This window comes from Balaenoptera ricei, chromosome 18, assembly GCF_028023285.1.
Source record: "Balaenoptera ricei isolate mBalRic1 chromosome 18, mBalRic1.hap2, whole genome shotgun sequence".
NCBI classification, from domain to species: Eukaryota; Metazoa; Chordata; class Mammalia; order Artiodactyla; family Balaenopteridae; genus Balaenoptera; species Balaenoptera ricei.
In genome coordinates this window covers 15,683,196-15,710,844 of record NC_082656.1, presented here as the reverse complement: position 1 = coordinate 15,710,844, position 27,649 = coordinate 15,683,196, and the positions used below count along the sequence as shown (strand labels likewise).

The 27,649-nt window shown below is 43.5% G+C and overlaps 1 protein-coding gene and 1 long non-coding RNA gene across 5 annotated transcripts in view; one reads left to right on the top strand and one right to left on the bottom strand.

Annotated features, from left to right (window-relative positions):
* LOC132352544 (uncharacterized) overlaps positions 1 to 4,334 on the bottom strand; it is a 64,104-nt gene extending 59,770 nt beyond the window's left edge. For all 4 annotated transcript variants that reach the window (XR_009498768.1, XR_009498770.1, XR_009498767.1 and 1 more), the window contains exons 1-2: positions 3,944 to 4,334; positions 3,250 to 3,438 (exon numbers count right to left, since the gene is read on the bottom strand). This is a non-coding gene — a long non-coding RNA (uncharacterized LOC132352544). The remainder of the gene's footprint in view (positions 1 to 3,249; positions 3,439 to 3,943) is intronic.
* Positions 4,335 to 4,529: 195 nt separating this feature from the next.
* Positions 4,530 to 27,649, top strand: part of FOXO1 (forkhead box O1) — a 91,654-nt gene continuing 68,534 nt past the window's right edge. Inside the window, exon 1 of the mRNA XM_059902805.1 lies at positions 4,530 to 5,636. Coding sequence (XP_059758788.1) covers positions 4,992 to 5,636 — 645 coding nt within the window. The 5' untranslated portion in view covers positions 4,530 to 4,991. The remainder of the gene's footprint in view (positions 5,637 to 27,649) is intronic.

Here is a 27,649-nt window from a genome sequence, read left to right as displayed (position 1 = left end):
TCACCTATAAATCCATCACCCAGATATAACCACTGCCAAAATTTTTTAGCCGACAGTGGTACCTCCAACCTTTTAAATATTGTATCACCAGCATTGTCGCAATGCCATTATGTATGCTTGGTCCACTTTATTTTAAATGACTATATATGATTCTACCTTACAGGCATTTAACCATTCTCTATTGTTGGTCATTTAGATTATCTCCAAATACATTTTTAGTATTGTTGTAGGGACCCACAAGTAGTCTCTCACCAACACTTAAAGCAAAGGGATAGAGTTTATCGAAGCTGACACACATCTTCACAGCACAATAGAAAATGCTGGATCTCTGGTTTATGATTTGCCCAATGCTCCTCTCCAGTTACAGATTAGTAAGCATCATCTTTATTTGTGATAGACAAATAATCTGACATATCCCGTGTCTTTTGTCCATTTGGGGCAAGATCATCCAAATCCCAAGGCCTGGTGGCCAGAGCTCATACTCCCAACACCTGCGGATGTTCATTTATTCAGCTTTTCTACCTCATCTTATTATTTTTCTTCAAAATGGTGACTATAATACATCAATTCTTTTCTGCCTTAGCATTCCTTGTATCTATCAAATACTTTTTTTGTGGAATTCCTTCAAATAAATATTGTCAGTATGCATTGCTGATTATTTAAAGAGTGACATAGTCTTAATTCTGACATCAAATATCATATAAAGGAAAATAAACTATTTATGACCTCAAGGAATTTGCCATCAAAACAATACTCTGAAGAAAAAAAAAAAAAAAGAAAAACCAACGTACTGTGTGATGCATGGCACCTGGCCTGTACATAGGAGGTGCTCTACAAGTATTTGCTGAATGAAGGACAAAATCCGAAGGAAATAACCCCTCGAGAAAAATGAATGGCTACTTCTGATATTGCTATAACTACCACTTAATAGGACAGGTTTCACGACACTGGTTTAAGAAGCTGAAGCTGTGTTGTTTCATATCATTATTTTCTATGAGCAAATTGAAGAAAGCTTGTTTTAAGTTGATAGCAGTACCTCCTAATGATTTAGACAAAATATTGGAAATGGGCAGTTCTGGGGAAAGGGAAGGTGGAGTATGAAGTTAGAGGTGCTGTGACTGAAGAATAAGCATCCAGGCTTTTTACTCATTAACTTGGACTTAAATTACCTATTTTTTGATAAGTAAGAATTTAAACCAGAGATCAGTGTGTTGGTGGTGAGGGGTACATATAGAAATTTCTGCCTGGGAATTGATCAAAGGGAACCATCCCTCAGTCTTCCTGTCAAGGATGATGTAATAATTACCCTGAAAAGAGGCAGAGGAAAGAATACCACATTGGTTTGTGAGATGGGCTTTGTGAGGATAAACTTCCTTTTTCATTTTAATTGTCCTAACCTGACATGAAACATTTTTCTTCTCAATTTGGCCACATGAACCGATGATAATGATTCACACTTACTTATTAATCAGTGAGAATCATTAGAAAAAGCCTTCTAAGCAAACAGCTACCACAAAAAAAATACTGAAGGAGAAAAGAAATAAACCTTTTTCTCTTAAGCAGAGCTAGTGTCAGCCTAAATCCTTGCCATCCTTCAAAGAAAACGTTTACATTTTTTGACTAAAAAAAACCCAAACCACTTCTTTTGTAATCTTTTTTATTATCTTACTATCACTATCATTTTTTTTGTGTGTCTGCTTTTTAAAAATCTTTTAAATCAAAACTTCCAGCTCAGCGGAGTTAATCTAAGTAAAATTACTAAAATCTGCGGGATTGGCTGGAGAGAAATACACCACAGTTTTATCGTGGTTATCGCATATTGGGATTACAGGGTATTTATAATTTTCTATCTTTGTGTTGAGAAGATTATGGATGGGAAAGCAAGAAATTGAAGCTCTAGTTCTAACAGCACCACTGTTATTTGTGTGAACTCGGGCATGTCAGTTAGCTTCTCTGTGCCTCGGTTTCCTTATCTATAAATTAAAGGGACCACCAGGATGATCTCCAGGTTTACTTTCAACTTTATCATTCTCTAGGTCTAGCTGAAAAGAAAGTTCAGCTTGATACAACCCTTAGGGAGGGCAATTCGGCAGTGTCTCCAAATTACAAATGCATTTAACTGCTGACCCAGTGATCTCTTTTCTGGAAATTCCTCCTATAGACATACTTGTACATATGCAAAATGAGTTATATAAGGTTATTCATTCACTACAGAAGGGTTTGTGACCGCTAAAGAGTAGAAACAAGCCAAATGTCCGCCAGCTTGTATGAGTAGATTGATACATACCACGGTATTTTAGGCAGCTATAAGAACCTTTAAATATATATTTTTAATTTTTTGGAACCACGTGTCAGGGACATTGGTGCTTGAAGTTACTCTGGGCCTGCTTCAAGTCAAATTTTTAAAAAAGACCAAGCAAAAGCAAATATGTCACTTACAGAAACAATTAGGCAGGATAGCTCAGAAGATTTCAAGGATCTGGGGAGAAAGTTTGTAAAAAAAACCCTCTTAACCAAATACTCTCCTCCAACTGAGGCCCTGAAAAACCGGAATTGAAATGAAGGCAAGGCCAAATTTGCAGCTGGCTTCCTTTGCCAAGAATGACCCACTAGGGCACCGCCTATTCGCAGGGTGCGGCCGTCTGAATGGGGGCTGCCCCTGCAGAGTGCAGTGGCAAAGGTTGAGGGAAGCAGTAGTTCTACATTACGGCCTTCCTTTCAGCTCGTCTGGGTTACTGAGGTCCCCTAGCGGCGGGCAGAGGAGGCCCAAACAGTCCAAATTTGATAGTAAACGCAGAGACCACAAGACGAGGGTGGGAACCAACCCTAGCTTCAATCTATCAGGCTCAAACCTCCACCCAGCCCCCTTATCACTGGGTAGCTGTTGTGATAAGAGGATTATGAAGAAATAGGAGTTTGGATGAGTGAGAATGTCAAGGAGGAATAAATCTTTCAGTCTTTTCAAACTTTTGTAAACGAGGCCTCATTTTCTTTAGGTGCCACTTTTTCAACAGAAGAACCACCTGTCAGAAAAAGGGTTTTTTTTTTTTTTTTTTTTTTGGAATTGGGAGCTGTCATTTTGGACAAGATATTTAAAACCCTACGGTCAATCTTCCATCTTAAGTGATCCCATCCCTCTGAAAGGAAATGCCTTCCATATTCCTCCTAAAAAAAAAAAAGGCAAAAGAAAACAAAACTTGACGACTGTTTCTTCTAATCCCTGAGACACAAGGGCCATTGTCTTCCTACCTTTTGCCCCACCGATCTCGGCAGGACGTCCTGGACCTGGAGCCCAGATGGGGAAAGGTGGGGTGGGTTGATGGACGCACGGGGCAAGCGGCCTAAAGGAACACCTGCGAGTGGGGCAGGGCTGCACCCCAAGGCTCTGGTCCTCTCCCCTCTTCCGTTTTCACTTCTCAACACCTCAGCACTTCCATTCTAAATAGCAAAGAAATGGCAAGCAAACGGTTAAACTTAATTAGGGTAAGTAATAAAGTGACAAGGCTCTCACTAAATGCTCTCCTCTGACCCCTTCCCCGTCGCCCCGGACTGACTCAGTGGACAGAGTCTGAGATTCCCGCCCAAGGGAAGAGGGCACGAGGATGAGGATGCCTTTGGGCCCGATGGTGCGTGTGAGATAGGACCATCTTCGGCCCGTGCCGAGCCCCCTTCCCTCACTTCTAGTTAACTCAAGAATGGAGTGAACCCGGCTGGTGGCTGCTGGGCTGGACAACTGGCCCCCGTCTACACCCAACCGCAGAGACTCAGCCCGCGGGTGCGGACAGGTGGGTTCCCGGCGCGGAAGCTGCAGCGACTGCGTCCTCCGCGCGGACTTGACCGTCAGAGCCCCTGCCCCGGGTGGCGTGTGCGGCTCGCACGGGGGCCGGAGGACTCGACACGTCGCAGGGAAAGGAAAACAAAACAAAACAAAAACAAAACCCACCGACTTCCCCACGTTTCTCTGCAAAGAAATCGTGGGCAGAGTCGAGAGGTGGTGATTGAGCAGAATGCAGCGAGGCCGCCTCCGCCCGCCCGCCCACCCAGCGCCCCCGGGGCGCTGAGCGTCCCCGGCCCCCGCCAGGCCCCGCTTTGGGCCCCGAGCGGAGGTCGAGGCGAAGCGAGCGACTCGTTCCACTCGGGCTTCCCGAGTACTCGTCTCTGCTCCTCAGTAGTAAACAAAGTGTCGCCGTCGCCTCCACGTTGGTTTTCCTCCTAGCAATCAAAACACTGAGAGGGCGAGAGACTCACAGAAACACTCGAGAATTACCAGAAAATAATAACAGAGAGCTTAAAAAAAAGAGAGAGCGAGAGAGCGAGAGTGTGTGTGTGTGTGTCCGCGTGTGTGGGAGAGAAAAACACCCCACTACCCCCCACCAACCCACTGCGGCCTCCCGGTGGAAAACCGGGCCCCGCCCAGGCCGGCGTCCACTGGCTGCCTGGGCGGAGCCGCCGCGCGCTCATTGGGCGCTCGGGCTGTCAGTCAGGGGCGGGCCGGCGCGCGCGCCGCCGCGGGCGGGGGACGGCGGCAGATCCAGTAAGTCGGGCGGCAGCGTAGTTGCTGCAGCTGCCGCCGTCGCCGCCACATTCAACAGGCAGCAGCGCCACGGTCGCGCAGCCCGGGAGAGTGAACGGTCCGCGGCGTCCGTCCGTCCTTCGTTCCGCGGGCCGTGTCAGCAGGAGCGCGACGCCGGCGCTGCCGGGGCCCGGCGACTCTGGCCTGCCGTCCCGTCCGTGCAGCGGACCCGGAGGAGCCTAGATGTTGATGGACCTGTGAAGTTAAGTTCTGGGCTCGCGCTTCCACTCTGCCGCCGCCGCGCCTTCCTCCCGGTTTCCGTCCGCTCGCGGCACCGACCTCAACTCCCCCCGCCGCCCCCCGCCCCCGGCCCCGGGAAATCTCGGACCGGCTCTTCTCGCTCTCTCCCCTCGGCCCCCGGTGCTGCGCTCTCTCACTTCTTGGCAGTCCCGCGGCTGGGGGAGGGGCGGGGGTCACCATGGCCGAAGCGCCCCAGGTGGTGGAGATCGACCCGGACTTCGAGCCGCTGCCCCGGCCGCGCTCGTGCACCTGGCCGCTACCCAGGCCGGAGTTTAGCCAGTCCAACTCGGCCACCTCCAGCCCGGCGCCGTCGGGCGGCACGGCCGCGAACCCCGACGCCGCCGCGGGCCTGCCCTCGGCCTCAGCGGCCGCTGTCAGCGCCGACTTCATGAGCAACCTGAGCCTGCTGGAGGAGAGCGGGGACTTCCAGCAGGCGCCCGGCTCCGTGGCGGCGGCCGCGGCGGCGGCCGCGGTGGCGGCGGCCGCAGCTGCCGCCACCGGGGGGCTGTGCGGGGACTTCCAGGGCCCGGAGGCGGGCTGCCTGCACCCGGCGCCGCCGCAGCCCCCGCCGCCCGGGCCGCTGTCGCAGCACCCGCCCGTGCCCCCCGCCGCCGCCGCCGGGCCGCTCGCGGGGCAGCCGCGCAAGAGCAGCTCGTCCCGCCGCAACGCGTGGGGCAACCTGTCCTACGCCGACCTCATCACTAAGGCCATCGAGAGCTCGGCCGAGAAGCGGCTCACGCTGTCGCAGATCTACGAGTGGATGGTCAAGAGCGTGCCCTACTTCAAGGATAAGGGCGACAGCAACAGCTCGGCTGGCTGGAAGGTGAGTGGCCTCGGGGCTCACGGCCGGAGCGGGAGGGGGGCTCGGGCAGCCCGCCTGCCTCCTCCTGAGGTCGCGGTGGGGCAGATGAGGGGGCGGCTGGGCAAGTTTGCTTGGGCTGAAAGTGCAGAGCACGCGGGCAGCGCGTGAAGGGAGCGGGCAAGAAGCGGCAGGGCTGGGTCGTGGGCTTGCCCCGGACCCGTCGGGGGACCGGAATAAGTGTCTGCGCGCGCTCAAGTGAGAGTTGGAGCGGGACGGGGAAGGGGCTCGTTGAGACCTAAGGGAGTGAAAAAAGTACTCCAAGAAGTGGACCTCCGAGCGGGCAGAAAAGTTCGCCAGTGGAAGGAAAGGGGGGTTCACTGGGAGCTGCTCCGCCACGGCCCGCGCGGACTCGTGCAGCTGCTGCTTTTCTTCCAGAACCTCGGGGGTGAGGGCGGCTCCCCTCCGCCCCCGCGGCGCGCGTCCTCCCAGCCCCGCGACGCCCCGCGGAGCCGTTTCCGCAGCGCTGGGCTGGGGAGAGCGCGGCGAGGGGCCTCGGAGCCCGGCCGCCCGGGGACGGGGCTGCAGGTGGAGGGGACAGGCAGGGCGCGAGCCGGGAGTCCCGTCGGGGATGGCCGCGCAGATTTTGGAGGCCGGTGTGCATTTTGTTTTGTTTTGATTTTATTCGAAGTGGCCTCGAGTGCTGGGGGCCGGGAGCGCCCAGCCCGAGGTAGCGCCTCCGACACGTGCGAAGGGGCGGCCACCGCCTGCGGAGCGCCGGCGCCTGGCCGCGCGGGGCGAGCTAAAGTTCAAGTGTGACCCTCGGCGGGGGCGGGAGCTGGCGACGGCGAGGGAGGGGCCGCGGGCGCAGGAAGCGAGTGCCTTTAAAGGGCCAGCGCGCCCTGGCCGTGCGTGCCTCCGGGCCGGGCCGCGGCGCAGCGAGGCCAGCTCTTTGCTGCGCCGGGAGGTACCCCCAAACTTGGCCTCGCCAAAGGTTCAAGGCCTTTAATTAGCGAGGAGAGTCTCCCCCGGATGACCAGGGCCTGGGGCGTGTGTACTCTCTTGCTTTGCCACCTCAGTGCCATCGAGCACGGAGGTACGGATCCGAGGGGCAAGGCGGGGGCCTTTGAGACCAGTGTTTTGGGGGAGTTGGAGTGGAGATTCGAATCTGGGGAACCGCAGGGAACTCCTGTCTGCATGGAGGCCTGTAGAGGAGGTGCCTCGCCCTTTTTGCCTTTCTGAGAGAGAGAGAGGCAGACTGACAGACCCGAGGAGAGACTCAGGTGGGGGCAGGCACGTACCTACCCCGAGGTGGAGAAGGCCCTGGGGCCCTCGGGAGGACAGTCTCGGGGCTGGGGGGGCGGAGGCTTACCGGCCGTGCGTTCGCCTTGTGGCTGCCAGAAGCTGCCAGTTTCTCACTGTCACAGGTGGAAGGATCGATGCGAAGGTTCCCTAGTTGAGCTAAACTCCTTCCTTACCCCTCATCCGGGCTGTACAGCACAATACAGATTTTCCTTTGCTGCGCACTTGTTACACCAAGGTGGTTTTACATACACTGTCATCCTTGTGGTTAATGTGTGTAAAAAAGGTTAAGTTAATCACATCGTATTGAAGTTCCTGGAGAAGGATTCAGGATCTTATTTTTTCCAAAGTGTATTTTAGAGTAAAGGCATCACTTATAACCTCATTACTAGGCATTACATGCAATTTTACCAAGTGCTTCAAAAAGGTAAAGTGCCTCCTTACTTTAAGCTAGGTACATATTCTTTTAAGTCAGAAAATCGGGGTTGCCTGCCAAATCCAATTTTACTTTAACATTTGAATTTAAGTACTTGACTGACTTGTTCATTTATCAATCCTACTTGAGCTGTTACAAAGCATTTGCTGTTAAAAAAAAAAAAACTTTTTTTTTTTTTTGGGCATTCAAAGTACAGTATGTACTTACACCTTTTCTCATGTCCTTGGAAATGGATACAGCCTGCTTTCAGCTTGCTGGAGTGGCTTTCTTTAAAGATAGGGAAAGGCAGAGTTTGGGGACTATTTTTAGTTTTGCCTCTCAAATGGCCTTAAGTCAAGGTATTCTTAAACTGTTGTAGGAATATAACTTAAACGTTTAAGCTTTAGTGCTTTTTATAAAAATAGATTCTAAGGCCAAATCACCGCCCCCCCAGCCATTTTTATTAGGTTCTTTACTTGTTCTAATTTTTTTCCCAAATGCAATTGTAATTTTTTAAAAAAAATTTACTGGTCAGAGCTAGGAGATCTATTAAATGTTAGTGAGAATTGTCCAGAATTGGAGGCCAGGTGGCAGCTCCCAGTGGAAACCTAGCGGAGCTTTGGGAGAGAGCAGGCTGCCATTCTCAAGTGAGGAAATGTTTCAGGTGCAATCAGTCAGTTGGTGCAAGTCAGATTACAGCAAGCGCATTTTCACTTTGAGTAAAAGGGTATTTTAAGGAGAAAAGAAACAACCTGAAGTGTTTCTAACTCATAGCTAGTCTTCTGGTTGGAGTTTTCATAAAAATGAGTTACTTGTTAAAACTAAGTTTCACTCTCAGATCTGAAAAACTTGCCTGTTTTAAACATTCATAAAAAGGAGAAATTTTACTATGACTTTTAGCTTAAAAAAATTCAGTTCTAAAATGCAAATCGACCAAAACTTAACTGTTTGAGGACTGAGGAGAGGCTGCTTTGGAACTAAATTATTTCCTGTGATTTACTACAGGGAATTAGACTGAATCTTTAAGTAAATATAGTTTCTTGTGCTTTACTTCCTGGGGCCTGCCTGAGAATTTGAAAGTCATTTGCATGGGACAAAATAGTTGGAAAGCTGTTAAAAAGTTCAAAAACTTTTAGTTCCTTAAACAGTGGTAGTATTTGTGGGGTATGCATTTTGTATTTGTAGGAATGGTATGTTAAATCTGCTTTACAGTTGTTGGTTAGAACTGTCATAATGTTACACACAAAGTGGAAGCTGAGACTTTTGGAAATCCCGGGATCTTTTAAACCATGTACAGTATTTATACATAGTGAAACTTCATTTCCGTGACCTGTCTTCCCCCCCCCCCCCCCCCCATATAGAAAGCTTTCTAGAGCTTGGGAAGTAATATTGTGAGCTCTGGCTCTGTGTTTTTTGTTTTTGTTTTTTTAATTGTTGTTTTGAGTTGACTCTTGTTTTATGCTTTGAAATTATTTGGAGCACAATGTAGATTAAAAGAATGCTTCAACAGTAAAACTTAACACTTGTTAAAATTTTAAATTGTTTTATTATGAGATATCACAGATATTCTTTATCTTAGAATAACGTTTCTTTAATTTGGTCTGTGAACTGAGAGTGCATTTCCTCATATTTAAAAATTCATATTTATTCTATTAGGGTTTGCAACCTGCAGGTGAGTAATTTAGCCACAGAGATTCCATGGCAGGGATGATGGCTGCTTTCTTGCTGCACTGTCACGTTTGACAGAATCCTGGTGAGGATTACGGAAATCACCTTAAAGAAAACCTTTTTTACAGTTGGGTGAAAATCTCAATATATGTATTTGGGGAAAGGAGCATGAGGAAAGAGAATTGGGAAAGGGCATAATACAGCGAAGTATGCACTAAGGCTGAAAGTTATGTGGGACTGATGTGACCATGTCTCATGGCTGAGATATTTTGTTCAGAAATTCCCAAATAGATGTCAAATACGAATATCTTAATTGCTCCTCATAAGAACTTTATTTTTATTTTACTTTCGGTCTTGTGGCAAATCCTTGGGGAGATGTGGCAGGAGGGGTGGCTTCCATTTTTGAATGATACTCAGCTTTGTTTTTCTTTTTTAAAGTGGCAAACATTTGAATACTGGAAAGAAGGCATTTTTAATTCTCATGTAAACTTCAAAAAAAGTTAAAGTTTGTTGAGACATCCCCTTCCCCCCATTACTGAAAGGCCATCACGTTGGCAATGGACACAAATATCGCCAGCTATCATGAGCTGCCCAGGGATCTTCTAAGTGGATGTATGAAATGGGGAGGGAGGAGTGAATACTCAGTGGTTGGTTAGAATAATAGGGTGCCAACTTTTTGCTCGCCCTTGCGCTCTAACCTCTTCATCCAAGCTCCTAAACTGCAATTCTGTGTGACTTCCTAAGAGAACAGCTGTCTGTATTGGCCTGGAATTTCTTTGGGTAAGCCCTAACTATTTGCATTTTTCTGGAACGCTCTGCCCTTGGAAACTACCCAGTACCCTGGCATCATGGGAATTGACTCTGCCAGTTTTTTTTGTCTTTGTGTGCCATCACTTTGGGGCTTCCTGGAATCCTCTTGGAAAGGCAGTGTAAACCCCATGGTGATGGGAGAGAGCAAAGGAGTTTGCAGTTGCACTCTGCGTGCAATGAGCAGAGTGGGTTCAGCCCTGCTTCTCTGCACCTCAGGACTTGCCTTGGCCTTCATAGTAACAAGTTGCAGAGACTTGCCCCCGCCCCTTGGGTCAGATGACCACCTTTTCTTGGTGCACACAAAATTCTGAAGTTGATGCAGTTGTTCCTCAGTTGTGAACCAGAGAAGACCAGATGAACTTGAAAGTGTTTGTTTTGGTGTCTTAGGGGTAAAGGCTTGTATTCCAGCGGATATGCTGTATACGAATGTACAGTGTATACAATGCGCAGTAAGGTGTAGAAGGAGTCCCCCTTTTCGCTAATTCCTGGTAAGGACCAACAGCACAGTGGCACAGAAGTTCTTTGCAGAGTATTACTACTTTTTTTTTTTATTGTGGTCTTCTATAGAACATAAGAAACATGCAAGTGAATAATTGTACATTATTGATTTCATATGGTTCAACCTTTAAGGAAAACTTTTTTCACTGGCATCCCAGTTTACTCCACTCAGTCTGCCTGTGGTTTATTGACCTGTGGGTTAAGCAGTGCAAATAATGAATCTTGCCTTCCTTACCCCTTCCCCCCTGGCTCTTTTATCCATCCTCATATAGCTTTGATATGACCAAAAGAAAAGAAAAGCAAACTAGTTTTGATATTGGGCCACATAAAATTGAAAAGCTAGATCTGCAACCGTTTTTCAGTTTATTTAGTGAATTTTCACCTTAATGCATTACTTAAATAAGGACATAAATTCAACTTGTGTCCTTTTTTTCAGGCCATATTCCTTATAGAAGAAAAAAATGACAGAGCTGCGTGATGAGCTTCTGTAGCCCCCAAGTCTGGGTTTCTGATGATTGCCGAAGCTGCACTCTTTATGGTCTAAGTTCTTCCCTTTTCTCAGTTTTCCCTTGACCTCTCTGTAGAAAGCCTTTCTTACCTTGGACTCAGTTACACTGTACTGTCCTGATCCTTAACCGCATTCTGGCTTCTCCTCCAGTTGGTTCATTTTTCCTTCTATGCCCAATTGTAAGTATGCCTAGGACTAGGTGTAGACTTATTTTGATTCTTTCCTAGATAACTTACCCCTTTATTGTCCAAGTCTCCAGTTACCTGAAGGCCATAAATGTCCCACTTTCACCTCCAATTCGACATGTCTAAACCCAAGCATACTATATTTCTTATTCCTCTCAGATGAGGTTCCCATCTTGAGTTCCCTGATTTGGTTAATGGTCTTTAGCCCTTTCCCTCGTTTTCACTCCTGGATGTCCTCTTCAGCACTTTCTTCTTATGGTGTTAGTGTCCCCAAGTCTGTTAGCTCTTCTTCCTCAGGGTCTCTTGAGACTTTCACTTCCCAGCTTCTAACCACTCCCCCGGTTAACTCTTACATCAGGGCCAGTCCATCCTATCGCCGGGACTTGGAGCATCCTGTGCGTCTACTGGAGCTTCCACAAATTTTGCTTAGTCTGCAAGGTTCAAGTCAGTTCCATCAACTTCCAACCTTGGCTTGTGTCTGAAGGCACTTTCGATTCTCTGAGTGAATGCCTGGTAACCTCTTAATTCATGCTGCTGCGTATTTTAATTTATCTTTAACATCTGCATGTTTTTGGCGTCTCAGTTATATTGTAAATACATGGGTGGAAAAAATTTTTTCTTGAAACATGGATCTTTTATGTTTCAGCTTCCTCTGTGTTCAAGATGCTTACATTCTGACATAGGGAATATAGCCAATATTTTATAATAACCTTTAAAAATTGTGACTCACTGTATTGTATACCTGTAGGTTATAACTTACATGATATCGTACATCAACTATACTTCAGTAAAAAAGATCACGTTCTGTAATACTTGAGGATAATTTTATTAGTAGTATTACTAAAGAACAGTGGTTATTTTCAGTCTATAGTCAAAGTATTTCCTTCCCATTTGTTGAATGATTATTGTGTATAAGTTGCATTAGATGCATTTGAATGATAGAAAAATGATTCAAGTGTGGATCCTGTAGGGAGATTAGATGTGACACATAATAACTATGATACCTGGTAGCATGGTTAAGTGCCTTCGAGAAAAATGGAGTTCTGGGTTGGCCATTTAGGTGGGCCTTGGAAATGGGATGTTATTGTCTCAAGATTTCATTATAAAATATTTCAAACATGCAGCAAAGTTGGAAGAATTCTCCCCTGAACACCCATATACCTACCACTTAGTTTCTACTTCTGCCATTTTATTATACTTGCTTTATCATATATTTATCCATTGGCACACCCATCTTCCCATCAGTCCCTCTTAGTTTTTAAAATTTATTTTTGGAATGATGGACTGGCATTCATAAAGGCATGAAAATAGGGGAAACAGTTTCTCTGAGTGATGGATGTATGCAACACACAGAGAAGGTTTGAAAAGTGTAGGAAGGAGAGTTTCTATTGTCAGACTGAACTTGGACTTCATATACATTATGAAAATAATATTGTGTTATAGACCAAGTTTTTCTATGAGATTGTATGTTTGTTTTTGTAATATAAGAAATTATGAAAATAGGATTACATTTTTAGTTTTTTAAATGCAGTTTCTCAGAAACGTGTTCATGTGTAAATATAGAGCATGGCATGCAGTGTAAAGACAACGTGCTGCATTTGATTTAAAACTGATATACAGAATTTGGTAACGCAGGGAACAGATTATGTAATTGACTTAATGCGACTAGGAGACATTTATAAAATATTTAGAGTTTTGCTTGGTCTGTTCTTTAAAATCAACTTTCACGCCCGGTGTCCTGGGGGCAGAGTGATTCATACAAAGAAAGATCACTATTGGTCGTAATTCTTACTGTTTTTTTTTAAGTGAGAAATCTTGAAGTTGAAGTTAGCAATCTCTAAATATACTTAGGGCAATTATGAGTGAAAGTTATATTGACTTGAAAAGATGCTTTACAATTTAAATGTCAGTTTTCATATTGTATTAGCTAAATATTAGATATCCTTGATAGCTTTATTGTATTATATCTTTACCCACTAACCCAAGTACAGGACAAGGAAGGCTATAATGAGATGTTTCAACAGATCCAGAGGAGGTTAAATTTGGATAGGCTAAACCCAAAATTGATGCCAAGCAGATAGACGTAACTGCATGTATTCAGAATACTTGAAATGAGTCGGATTAGCTTTTGGTGAACTAAAAGGTTTAAAACAATAAAAACTCTACTGTGGCACATCAAAAGGCAGAAATACAGATTTATTAAAACTTATTAGCCATTTTAGAAGTGACAGGTGTTGAAATGTAGGAAGCTATTTTACTAGTGTAAATAGTAAAATAGTAGCAGATAGCACTTTATTCAGAAGATACCCTGCTGTGGGGAGGGGGACAGTGAAGGAAAAATAGACTGCAAAACTCACCACTGTGAGGTTTTGTTAAATGAGTACGTTACCTTCCACATGGGTGAAACAGCTTTCAAAGCACGCCAGGCCTTCACAGTTGCGTGACTGCTAATGATATCAGGGTAAACTAGTCAAACGCAGGTAGGAAACAATATGGAATTGGCCAATCTAATTTTTTCCCGCTGTTATTGTTTGGAGATTGAGTGAGGGTCAAAATTGCAGGCTGTGTCTTTGGTCTTTTCATTGCATAAGTAGAGAGAGATGTAAAGCATCTTCATTCTTCAACGTGAGGGGTTTTACCTCCCTCTGGGAGGAGAGTCAGAAGCATCGTGGAGATCTGTGGGAGGATAGGTCATTTCTTCCAAGGTAGCCCCATTCCTGCTGACACTAAGTCATATGAATTCTTTAACTCTTAGTGATGGTGGGTGGTACTACCGTCTTTTGAGAAGAGAATGTCACCTCTAAAGCATGTGGCCCACTGGTCTATACTGTGCACCTGTGACCTGGGCTGTGCTCTCTTACCTGCAACAAGCCCTGCTCCTCTTACACCCCTGCTAGCCACATGCGTGGAAATCCCGAGGCTGCCACCTTTTTTGAGTGTGACTTGGTTCTGAAAATCTCTGTGTAGATCTTTGACCTAAAAAGAAAATCTTTTTCTGCCTTGGTTAATTTTCCCCCTAGATGATATTTGTCTTAATTACAGTGTCATTCTTTGTGTGTCTTAAGTTACAGAGCTGATCCTAATACTAAACTCCATGACCTTAACAGCTCTGGAGATGCTGCCCAGCTCACCTGATTAAAAGCAACACTGTAACAAGAGAGAGGGTGGGAAGAGCCAGTGGCCTGTGTCCATTTGTTTTTCCTCTGTTTAAGTCAAACAGATATTTCTCAGTTGCCATTCCTCCCAAATCTAGAAAATGGGTCATGGTTTTGTGAATCTCTCCTTTTGTCACATTAGAGATTTGCTAAGAATCAGGGTTGAGGAAAAATGTTTTTCTGTTTACAGCCATGATCCTGAAGTTGTTACTCGGCTGCCTTTGCACTGCTAGTGAGAGTCCTGGTTTGCTGAGTTAAAACTTTGAAAGTAGCTAAAGGAACCTGGCTTCAGGAAGGGGGAGGGGACCTCAGTGGTTGCGTTTTGTACCTGCAGTAAAAAAGTCTCAAAGAGCATGATTAACCCCCTCAGTCTTATTTGGACTCAAGCCAAGAGAGAGGCCTAGTGAAGGACAGAGGAAGAGGAGAACCAGTTTGGGTTCTGTGGGAAGGTCTGGAGGCACTTAGCGCCTTCTAGCACTGCCCCCCACCCCCAAATCAGTTTTTCTATTTTAGTTAGGAAATTAGTGCTTTTCCTCCACCAGTATCATGTCTCACAAGCCCACCATGCAGGTGGCTTGAGGGAAGACCCATCTTGTCTGAGTTGAAAATGCCTGCACACAGAATTGGGGGCGGGGGTGGTCTCTTTGCAGTGGTGTTTGAGGGTAAGAGTGAAAAGGTTCTGTCTGAAAAGAAATGCATTTGAATTTCAAGTCCAATTTGGAGAGATAAATTATGATTGAATTACATAATTCCTAGCCTTGTAAATATTGTGTATCCTTCAAAGCTTGGAAACAAAATAACCACATAAATATCTGGAAATGGTCTATATAAGTAAATATATCATACCTCAAGACAGTTTGGTTGCTTGGAAGCTAGGTCAAAGGAAATGGTTTGCATATGGTTTAGCTAGAGGCTCTTATTTTGGCAGATTCTTGAGGCAGTGTATTTTACTGTACTCCTATTTTGACATGAATTTTTTCACTTGTTAAGTGTAGGGTTGCTTGCATCAAGATAGGTGCATTCGAGATGTTATAGCTTCTTTATTCTGTGATGCTTAATTTGCGGAATCATCAATTTGTCACACCAGTGAGTGTTCCTTGTCAAGTTTCAGCCCGCCAAACTGTGATTTGAATACTGGAGAAACCCAGCTACCTTAAGGCAGGCGTTACATCACCTGTCTGCTCTGCAGGGCCGGCTCTGAAGGGGTCGGAGGGGAGGTAGTTGCAGAGGGGAACTTGTTGAACTTGTAAATATCAATGGAGGTTGTTTGTGTACCTGGTACCTCACTGGTTTGGTTGCATCTCACTAAACTTGAATGTAAACGTTTTTTCTCTGGATGGGTAGATATGCATGCCATTATGAAATTTACATGCAATGAATGTGAAAGCTTCCTGTGGACCATCCTACTGAGAGACCTTTTTGTAATCTGTGTGACCGTATTGGTCTCTCTCCTTCAGCCTTTTGGAATTTAACTTTCTCTTTAGTGGCCCATTATGACATTTGCATACATTGAATGTGAAAGATTCCTATACGCTCACTCTCTTCGGTTACCTGTGTGCCCAAAGGGTTTCTTGACCCCTTTAGAATTCATGAAATAGAATTACTTATGTAGGGCCTGGATTTATATTTCCTGTATACATTTGCATTAACGTGCAGCTTTTCAGATTGTGATCTAACACTGATTTTAAACACAGTATTTGATGGCTTTACATTTTAGAAGAGGTCACCGTAATGGTTTTTATTGCTGTTTTTATTATCTTCTGAAATACATGAGATAATTAAAAAATTAATGCTAAAGAAATTTTCTTAGGGTTAAAAATTCCTATAATTAGGCATGTTTTGATGCGATTTACATCCTCTTTTTTGCTTCTGTAATGGATACTTCCCCAGCTGTGACCACATTGCTCTGTAGTAGTCCTGTATTATTATATTTCAGTATTTCGGAGGTGCTTCCTTAAGGTGCTTTATATTTCTTGAAATGCCATTTTGACGCCTTTGATAATTATACTGAGAACATATTTTTAAAAAGCAGAAGTCACATTAAAATTTTGTAAAAGTGATTGTCAAAAGCTTCAAGAATTACTCTCCCCACACTTCAGTGTTTAGGCGGGTCCTTGTGTTGGAGGACTAGTGCCCCCCCCCCCCACTGTCTGTCACCATCCTTTCAGAGACTGCCCTTCATGATCTTTTTAGCCTGAATTTCTCACTGTGGTGTCTAACTCAGAAGTAAATATTCTTAAAGCAATCTGTTCAGCCTAGTTAAGTTACAAGCCATTTAGTGAGTAGCTTGAATATTAAAGTTTGTGCCATTGCATTCCTTAGTGTGACTGCTTTATTTTGAGCTAAAGGGTGGATAGAGAATAAAATGGAGAGAATATTGATACCGATACAGATGAAACCCATATTTACGCTGAGTGTTTTTTCTCCACGAACAATGGGAGGGTGCATGTTTGAAGTCAGTCAGTTTCAGAATTTACCTTTTGATTGCATGCCTTATAACTTGTATTTCTAAGAAAAAAATTAAAAATACTGATTATTGTGCTGTGTGCTCCCGTTGAATAATGTAAATGATCTTGGGTTATATCAAATGCTGAATGTATTCCTAGAAGGAATTCCTGCTTAATTTCTTTTGTGATGAAATTATGGAGACACTTTAATCAAAGACAAGCTGTTGATGGCTATGTTCTTAGACTAACCATTATTTCTGCCTGTATTTATATATAAAAGCCAAGAAGAGAAAAGGGAAAACACGTTCAATCCTGGAAGTCTTGAGCTGAGATCGATTCCACTGCGATTGACAACTCAGGGCCTGCAATTAAGCCTCATTTACACTCCCCACCTCCATTTGTGTTTCAAATAACTCTCTTAAAAGAGTCCTGGAAGGAAGAATTAATAAAGTCAGAGGATAACATGAAAACTTAAAACATTTCAGAGGGATTCCTTTCATGACTAAATTCTTTGTGATCCTTAACTGTGTGAATACACCCCTGGGATTGGAAATGGAGACACCCCCCCCCCCCTTTAATCACGTGCCCCGTTAAGCTCGTTTCTGGGTGGCTTGCTGAGACTGTTTCAGGGACTCACTTAAAAAAATGACATTGAATTTTATTAAGCAAGCGTTCAAGTCCACCACCTGCCTTTTGCACAAAAGCTCACCTCTCTTGGTGAGCTATCCTTGCTCCCCTGGGCTGCTGTCTTGTTACTCAGGCCTGAAACAAGGTAGCAGCCAGCTTTCTGCAGACCTGCACAAGGGCACATCACCACCTCACGGGCCCACCAGTAAGAGCATAATGACTTGTTAGACCACATTTATTGTGCAGATGAACTTGAATGTCACTAGGACAGCATACCCCTGTAGGCTTAAAAACGTTTGAATTTAATGTCCCTTCTGTCTTTCATCAGGTTATAGCTTTTGGATTTATAGTTACTCATTCTGGCTGTAATTATATTAGTAGTATTTTTGTTTGGCCAGATATGAGGCATGACCTTTGCCATCCTGCTTGGCTGTGCTTGGGAATTTGACATCCTTCAATTTAGATGGAATTCCCTTGCTTTGTTTCCTGTGATAGTGTGGGGAATACGCATTTTGGCTTTTTCAACAGAAGTGGAGGAAGACAGGAAAAAAGTAGAATTGGAACGCACAAAGAGGGTATTAATTTTTTCTGCTGGGTGTGGTTCAGTTGGCATGCTTTTTATTAGGAGTCTGAGCCTACGAAAGTAGTTAGTGCAGAATACTCGGAAAATGCTGTACTCATCCCTAGTTTTATTTTCTCTGATCTGGATTTAAATTTATCACTGGTTTGACATTTTAGGGTCTTTGGACTGTTTTTCATTTAAGTACACTTGGTAAAAAAGAACTAAAATTCTTATGTTTTTGTGGTGTCTTTACCAGTCCTAAGTACGCCATCAACAGCAAAGAAAACTGCAAAGGGGGAACATATTTGCACCTCTCTCTGAGGGGGGAGTGTTTTGCTGCTACTGACTAAAAGTTTACATGTGTGATTCTGTTTCCTGAAGGTAGTCAAAACCGCCGTCAAAAATTACCCCCTTTTGGGCTTCCCTGGTGGTGCAGTGGTTGAGAATCTGCCTGCCAATGCAGGGGACACGGGTTCGAGCCCTGGTCTGGGAAGATCCCACATGCCGCGGAGCAACTAGGCCCGTGAGCCACAACTACTGAGCCTGCGCGTCTGGAGCCTGTGCTCCGCAACAAGAGAGGCCGCAATAGTGAGAGGCCCATGCACCGCGATGAAGAGTGGCCCCCGCTTGCCGCAACTGGGGAGGGCCCTCGCACAGAGGCGAAGACCCAACACAGCCAAAAATAAATAAAAAAAAAAAAAAAAAAAAAAAATTTAAAATAAAGTTTGAAAAAAAAAAAATTACCCCCTTTGAATTGTCATGAAATTTTAGTATCTAAAATTTGGCGAAGTGGAGAGAAAAGTTGAAGCCAGAGTTTTACAATGTTTTCCTTTTAAAAGTTGGAAAAGTCACCTTTTGCTTTAAGTGCTTTAAACAGAAAATCATAATCCGTGTCCCCTGCCTCCCAATAACCCATTAATAGGCTTGCTTTTGTGTTAATTTTCTCATTTCCCATCTAAGGTTAATATCCGGGGTAGGTTAGTTAGCAGTGTACGTACGTTGTAGGGTGTCTATCTGTTCTGTTCTCAATTATCCAGTAAATGAAGAATGCCCCGTGCAGCCTTCTGAGCTTTTGGGGGCACACATCCAAATGCCTGTATTAAAAGGGCACTTCTTTTTGATTATCTCCTACCCCCGCTCCCTACTTTTTCATCTCCTCTTTGCTTTCCTTCTCATTTTCAGCCCCCTCATTTATTTGAATACATTTCTCCAACTTATTAATGTAAATTAGGTGAGATCTTTCTTTAAAAATTGTTGCTGGTTACTGGTGTGTTTTACTTCGTTACAGCAACCCGAATGTATTTTCGACTGCCATTGGAAATGGTCATTAAATTATTAATAGATCTGATCCCATTAAGAACTATTTACAAGGAGATTTCTGTCTGACTAGTTGTCTGTATAGGAGTTATCTTAAAGTGTTGGCATTCCCATTTATCTCCTAGTTCTTGGGTGTTGGCTCGAGGCCTTTAAAATTTACTGAACTGTGTGTAAGAGAAGGTATGAGGAATCATGAAGTTTTTAGTTGAACAAATTTTAAAACTGCTTGGTGTAGGAGCCTCCGCTTGGCCACTTGGAGATTTTGAGAATCACTACCTCGCACGCTGCTGAAAAGTTTATTTCTATATCGAGCCCATGTGTTCACGTGTAATTCCCTTCCTCCCTGCCCCCGGCTTGCTTCTGGATTTTGGGGCTACATTGAATTAGCTTAATGTATTTCCCCTTCCAGTACCTGAAGCCAATTCCCATAATTATTCTCTTCCCAGCTAACCAGTCCTAACTCCTTAATAAACCCTTCCAGGGACTTAAGGTTTCTGTACGTTGTCGAAACACAGAACCCCAAACCCAGGCGTCTGTGGATGGGGAGCGACCAGTGAAGTGCACGGCGGGGCTGGTAGTGCCCTTGTTCAGGGACACCATACTTCTGGCAGGGTGGCTTGAGAAAGCCTGTGCTAGCTTTTGGGTGCTGTGTCACCCTTTGACATAGAAGAGAGGTAAAAGAACAGGGCCAAGAGGCCTGTGTGGATTCTCGTCAGTGTTCGGTTAGGATGGTGGTCCTGTGCTTCAGGTGAACGAGCTCCAAGTCCCACATTAAGCAAGGCACATAAAGAGAAAATCCTCGAGGAGGAGAGTAACTGAGGGAATAAGCTAAATGGAAGAACTCAGTGTATTTTAGCCTTTTAAGCTAAATATCTGTTAGTATGTGTTTGCCTGTCTTGAAAGTTCTTTTTTTTTTTTTAAAACTAACTTCAGTTTGTACTGGTAAGTAGGCAGGGTTTTGAAAGGAAGGAAACAGCTTTTTGGATGTGGGATAGTCCAAATGTATAGATGTAAATTTCCACTGAATCTGCACTACCAAATCTATCCCATTCAGTGATGTGTAGTTAACCTATATTTGACTTTTGGGAAGAGAGAACCACACCAAGGTGCAAGATGTGAGTAATCATAGCCATATCGGTGTTAAGCTAGGTGTATATCGTCATCAACTCTTCTTATTGAACTAAAGTGTGTCTTCGAGCTTTTCAGTGGTGAATCTTGAACTTTGTCTTTAGCCATAGTCTGGATTAGTAAAGTCTGCAACCTTCCTGCTCCATCTGTGTTAAATGTGGAAATTACTAATATTGAGATGGGTGGTGTTGGTTGATTTCACATTCTGAAGTTTTAAATTTTAATTTCTGGCCTAGAGAATATGAGGCCATAGGCTGGAGAAGTCTCTGCATTAGTAAAAACAATTAAAATCTCAGGGTTGTATGGTTTTTGTGCTTTAGTGAGGAGAGAGAATGCCGCCCCTGTGTTTTGGGTGAGTAATTCCATAGATAGACATTTTATCTATTGATTACAGAGATTTGACCCAGTCAAACCAGGCTTTTATGGGGTTGGGATCTCCAATACTAAGGATGCTAAGTTCCTGTAAACCACTTAGGAAGCTCCTGAGCCAATACTGTATGTGTGACCTGGTACATCCCTCACGTACAGATCTTTTTACATCATGAGTGCTTCTCTGGGTCCATTGGATTTGATGCTCACCCTTATCACTGCCTTCTCATTGGTCCTCCCAGTAACTTTTCCTTTTCTGTTCAAGGCAGCAGAGTTCCCACTCCTTGTCAGTCCGAATGGAAACGTTGCTTACCTGGCTCCGCTTGGGGTCAGCCGAGGTGGGAGAGGAACACTAGTCCTGTTTTAATCACAGGTTGTTGGGAATAATTGGCCAGCCAGTGCCAGTGTCTACAGAACATGCTTAGATCCATGGTTAGATATCTTTTCTCACACGCCTGGGAGGATGCCCTTAGATCACCAGGGTGTTTGAGAATCGATGTTGGGGTCATTTCAGAGCTGTAAGAATTCCCTCTAGCATTTGCTTTTTGTAATGCCCTCAGGAGCCTAGCTCAGATCTGTGATTTTTCAGTAAATATTAGGAGTCCTGGATTTTGTTTCTAGATTGGTAACCTGATAATTCATATTTAGACAAGTCACATCACTGCTGTGTTAGCTTCTTTATCTGTAAAATGGGGTTAATGATACCACTGGGGAGTACTTGTAGAGCAGCTTGAGGTGCTCAGAGTAGGGGGCCATGTACTTAGGCCGTGTTGTACATTTTAGGATTAGCCGAGATACTTGGGCTTAAACAGAGTAGCAGAGAGTCTGGGGCTTTCATTTTTTGTTTCTGGGCTTCTTGATTATATAAAATACGTTTAGGTAAAAAACAGAATAGAACCAAAGCAAGCTACAACACCTAACTAGGTCTTTCTTTCCTAAACTTTCCTAGTACTTCTGTAGCAAGTTTGATGAGGGTGCCCGGGAGACTTGTTTTGTGTTTTGGAAGAACTCTGATAGTACAGGAAATAGCTGGTGGGGGGTATTTGGGTTGTATAAATATGGGTAATTTATTTTTTCTTTATATTTTGCCTTTTTACATTTTTTTAACATCTTTATTGGAGTATAATTGCTTTACAATGGTTAGTTTCTGCTTTATAACAAAGTGAATCAGCTATACATATATACATTCCCTGTATCTCCTCCCTCTTGCGTCTCCCTCCTACCCTCCCTACCCCACCCCTCTAGGTGGTCACAAAGCACCGAGCTGATCTCCCTGTGGCCTTTTTATATTTTAAGCAACAAACACTTGTATTAGAAGTACTAAGTTTTTTGAAATGAAAATGCAGTTTGGGGTTTTCCATCCCTCCTCCTCCTCCTCCTCCTTCTCCTCGAGAGAGAATATTGGATTCAAGCAAGTGATTGCATAAACATGTAAGATAGCTATCATTACTATCCCCATTTTTTAGACAAGGAAACTGAGGTATAAAGTTAAACAGCCCAGTGTCACACAGTAAGTGATGGAACCAAGAAGCCAGGGGGTTTTTATTGTAGATCTCAGACTCTTAACCACTTCACTTTGCTACATCAGAGAGAATGATTATCTTTAGAATCTTGGAGGGAAAACTAGGACTTAAATTTAAAGTTGGAAATATGAAGGTAAAATTAATGGGTAGATAATCAGTTAATTAACAGAATCTAAACAATTAATGCACATACCGACAATCCGAAGACAGAAATTTTGCTGACTTGTCCAGTTAGTTAACTAGACTGCTAAAGATGAAAAAGTGCATTGTTATAGTGAGCCTTTGGGGTAGTGAATTTTCTTGTCCTCTGAGGAGAGGAAGGAGTGCATCTATGGTGATGATTAATGAGAGGTTGGGAGAAGTGACCCAGTGGCCCAGTCGTGGCTCACAGTGTGGCAAAAAGGAGTTTTTGCCCCATGTCTTCCTCACCAGATGGACGAGTGGGTGCTAGAGTGTTCTGTGGGCTCTGTCACTATGTCCACACACTGCTTAGGAGGAGGAAAAGTACTTCCTGCACAGGGAGATGGTCTTGGCCTGTTGATGCTCTGGGGTTAACAAATAGAAAGAACAAATACTGACCCATTTGGACAGAAAAGACTTTGTTTGGGGTGAACTTAAGGAAGGCTACGAAGCCCTCATTTAAGGGACAAAGGTGAGGTGAAATTCTTAGCTAAGCTGTCACCCAAACTTTACTAAGTGCTGGTCAGTCTTCTTTACCATTTGGCCGTGTTTCCGTTGCATGGATGGGACCTTACTAGATAGTTCATCGGTCTGTATAATCCCGGATTCCCCTTGTTGAGAGAAAGTCTTTTGGTTTTGCTTTGAAAGCTGCTTGGCGAGAGTATTGTGGTTTGGAGGAAATGATAGCCCGGGCTTCAGAGATAAATACTGCTTGGCTTTGGGTCCTGCTTCCAAATATGTTCCTCCTCCCTACCTTTCCCGTACAGCCTTTAAAAATCACGTCAACCTACAGTGATTATTTCTTCCAACTACTTTTGTGTATGTTTCTTGTGTGAAGTGGTACCATGTTAGATTTTTCCTGAATAGGTAGTTCCTAATAGATGGACAGGATTTGTGCCATTTTATTTAGTGTGGGGTTTTGTAGAGGGTTATTAATATTTATTTTATTTAGATAATGGAATTTCTGTTTACCTAAGTAAAAGAGCTCCTTTTTGGAGAAGTAGTGTTTAGAACCTGGAGTATTGTCACCAATCCATTCAAGCTTGTTGAACTTAGCAGAACTTTGGACACGTTAACATTAAGTATAGGTTTCGTCATCTGTAAAATGAGAATAATACATCCTGGGATTTTTGTGAGGGCTAAGAGATTGGGGTTGCCACATAAGAAGACAAAGGTGACTGTCTCCTCTGTCCTCGATCCATTTTATCTGGAGAGATTTTTCAGATAGAAGAGAGAAAGGAAAAAATTCTCCAGACATACCTCATTTTATTGCACTTCGCTTTATTGTGTTTTGCAGATACTGCATTTTTTTTTTTTTTTTTTAATTGAAGGTTTGTGGCAACCACGCGTGGAGCAAGTCTATTGATGCCATTTATCCAACAGCATTCGCTCCCTTTGTGTCTCTTTGTAATTTTGGTAATTCTTGCAATATTTCAGATGTTTTCATTATTATATTTGTTACGGTGATCTGTGATCAGTGATCTCTGATGTTACTATTGCAAAAAGATTACAACTCACTGAAGGCTCAGATGATGGTTAGCATTTTTTAATGAAGGTACTTATGGTTTTTTTTAGACATAATGCGATTACACACTTAATAGACTACAGCATAGTGTAAAGATAACTTTTATATGCACTGGGAAACCAAAAAATGTGTGTGACTCACTTTATTGCGCATGTGCTTTATCACGGTGGTCTGGAATGGAACCTGCAACATCTCCGAGGTATGCCTGTATTTCTACATTCCCTACAAAAGACTAGGCCAGTGGTTCTCAACCGGGAGGGATTTTGTCCCCCAGGGGACATTTGGCAATTTGGGAAAGATGTTTGGTTGTCAGAATTGGGGGTGGGGGTAGGGTTGCTGCTAGCACGTAGAGGGGAAAGGCCAGGCCTGCTGCTGAACACCCAGCAGTGCCCAGGACAGCCCTCCGACAAAGCGTGGCTGGGCCTCAGGTGTCAGTACTGCTGAGGCTGAGAAGCCTTGCTCTCTGCAAAATTACTCTCTATTATTCTTTTTCCTGCACTAGAATTTCGTTATTTATTGTTTACTAAGTGACTTCAAAACTTCTTCTGCCCTCTGTCTGCCTGGTGTGAATATAAAGTTTGCTTCAATTCTTCTCATTACTGTCATAAGAGGGCATGGGTTTTCTTAGGACAGTTGCTGCCTTCTGAAATCCTAGGTCCCCCGGGGTGTGTGATGGCAAAGCCTGGTCCTCGCACGCTTATGGGGTGGGCATTGGTCGTGCCCCACTCCTCCCTCGCTGCCTCTTTTGCCCACCTCCTTTAGGAAGCTTTTCCTGATTCCCTCCCAGTTGAATGGGATCTCTCTCTTTCCTTTGAGTCCTGTGATGGGTGCGCTTTCTCATGGATTTGTCTCTTGCTTTCTGTCTCTCCATGGGCTGCAAGCTCTTTACGGCAGAATTCTTCCCTTCTCTTTCCTGGTCCCTGGAAACACCTGAGTATAAATAAGTTCCTCCCAAATAAATGGATATGAAACAGACATTGAGAAAATAATACATTACATTTTTCTTGATGAGGACAGAAAAGCAATTTCTTTTATTCTTTCATATTACATTTTCATGCGTCACTTTATTGTTCCTCTGTAAGTTAGATGATGGTGATGCCAGAGGTTCTCATCTGGCTTGACGTGCTCTTCTAGAGCAGCTTTTTGAATTACCAGGTCCTTAAATTATCTGGTTCACTGTCATTGTACTAACCTAACCTAAACCAATCCATGCTGTTCCTAAATTTAGGAAGGAATGGAATCCTCCACAGTATTCCAGTCTTCTCTGCCGCTGAACTATGCTGGCAGAAAAAGGAATTCCAAGAATTAAAAAAATAGACACAAAGTGGGCAGACATGTCACTGTTAACTAAGTAATAGACTGTTGGTAAAAATGTGTATTGCAACTTGAAGTGATCCTGAAGTGTGGTGCTTTTCAAACATTTTATTCTCATCTGTAGTTAATTTACAGATTAAACATATACAATTCTTCTGAAATTCTGTAGTTGGTTATCTGAACTATAGATGTGACAGTTATTCTTATAAAGCTAATTGTTGCTGAGGAAGTCCGTATTCTAAAGTGGTGAGAACTCAGGTTTGCTAGTCACATGCCTGGGTTGACTCCTGCCCTTTAGCACTTAGCAACTTTGTCACTTGGGCCTCACTGTGCTGTAGTTTTCTCATCTGAAAAATGTAAATAGTAACTCTCTTATAAGTTGTTGTGAGAATTCAATAAAATATGAAATATTCTAAGGCAGTGTTTGGAATGTAGGAAGTGTTTTTTAATAAATGGCAGCTATTATTACTTTAGCATAGAACAGAGTATATATAGAAGGCAAGAAAGATGAGACTGACATTTTTTTGAGTTGGTTAAAATGTGACAGATAGGAACACCTGGGTCAAGGGTGAAATCCCCGTGTGGACCTGTTGTAAGCTTTTACGCTAGGATCAGTAGCCGTTGCATACACCCACCACTGCTAGAAGGGCTGATGACTGTCGAATTGGGAATCTTCCTGTCTGATTTTTGAATCCAGACTTCCTGACTGGTGAATGAAATTCATAACCTCTTTGCCTCATTTTTCTCATCTATAAATCAGGGTAATAATGACTGAGGGTTGTTTTGAGAACTGTATGAGTTAATATGTGTGAAGTGCTTAAAGAACAGTGCCTGGCACAGTCATCGTTCAAGACATGTCACAGTTTATGATCACTGTCATTTATTCAGCTTGTACCTGGTGGCAGGGACTGTGCTTGGCTTGTTGTGAGATGTTATTTGGTTCTCACAGCAACCTTTCAAGGTAAGTATTATCCTCAGGAGACGCCTAGAGTTAGAAGAACTTGCCCAAGGTTGTGTAATTTGTTGTGGCAGAGGTATAACTGACCCCACAGCTTTTTCCACAGACATGTGCTACCGTGGGACTGTGAAATGCATGTATTGGGTCGCCCAGCTAGACTGCAGCGCGTCCGAGAGGCCAGGGCCACTCTCAAGCCCCTGAGACTGGGCAGGGTGGGCCCCCAGTGGAAGGCGAAGGACTCGGCGAAGCCATCACACTCATCAGGGTGTGCCTGACGGCCAGAGGCCCTTCCTGCAGAAGGGACCAGCCCTGCCCAGTTGTAGAGGGCAGTGGTTAGAGGTGAGAGAAATCTAGTTCAAGGAGTTGCCCAGACATGACATCTACATTTCTTATACACAAATTCTCTGCCAGGATTGTTGTAAAAATATTTTCACTATAGTCTTAACAGGGTATTTGTTTGAGGATTATAAACCTGATTAACAAAAATTTCACTGGTGTCTTGACAAGCAAATTATGAAACTGAGTAAAAACAAAACTGACCATGGTAATTTCTTTTTTTCTTTTTAAACAACCTTGGCAATGTATAAAGTGCCTCCTCCTCATTCCAGTGTGTTGCAATATTAAACTGTAAATTAAGTCTTGAAAAGTTGCCCTTCTGTGTTAAAAGCCTTTTTATTAGAAACAATTAAAATTTTTTCTTAATATTAAGAGAAGCTTGTAATGTAATGGTTCTGTAAAGCTACAGATATTTTATAGCCTACAGAAAAATATTATCTTGAATTCACTCCTTATCTTCTTTCTTCCTAGGAAGAATTGAAGAAGCAGAAAGAATGGGAAGCAATATTTTTGTATACTTTTTTTGGTTAGTTAATGTGGAAATAGGCCTTAAGATTTCTTGATTGAAAGGCTCTTCTGTAATAAGCATTTCAGATGTCTAATATTTCATTTCAAGCATGTAGAACAATGCCAGATGCCCCATAAGGTTGGTTATGACTCATAAATGTCATGAGTTAGGTTTAGAGGCTTAGATTTTAGTGAATGATGCTAAAATGATGTTGCAATTGTACATTTTTTTTAAAAAAGAAATTAAGACCATTTTTTTTGTAAAGAAATTAAGTAAAGAAATTACTAAGACTTTTCTTAGTAATTATACTCAGAGCGACTTAAAAATTATATGTTTTCTACTACAACCTTTTAGGTTTGTATTCAGTTTATTGAACATGGGACTTCTTTGTTAATGTCTAAGTGAGATTTGTTATTGCCTAATATAGCAAGATAATTAAATATGTACTCATGTAGACATGAACCAGTTAAGTTGCTGAGTCTTCTGAAGATTTCCCCAACACAAAGCAAGATTTTGTGATGTCATTGGGAAAACTCTAAGGTGACTTTGTCATGGGCAGTTTTATTGGAAAAGTGAGGCTTCTTTATGTTTTGCTGTAAAATCACATAGCTATGGAATATCAAACCTTGGTATCCTGTCATACCTGTCTATCGCGTGGGCAAACACTTTGATGTTCAAGAGCTTCCAATCTTAATAGTAAGT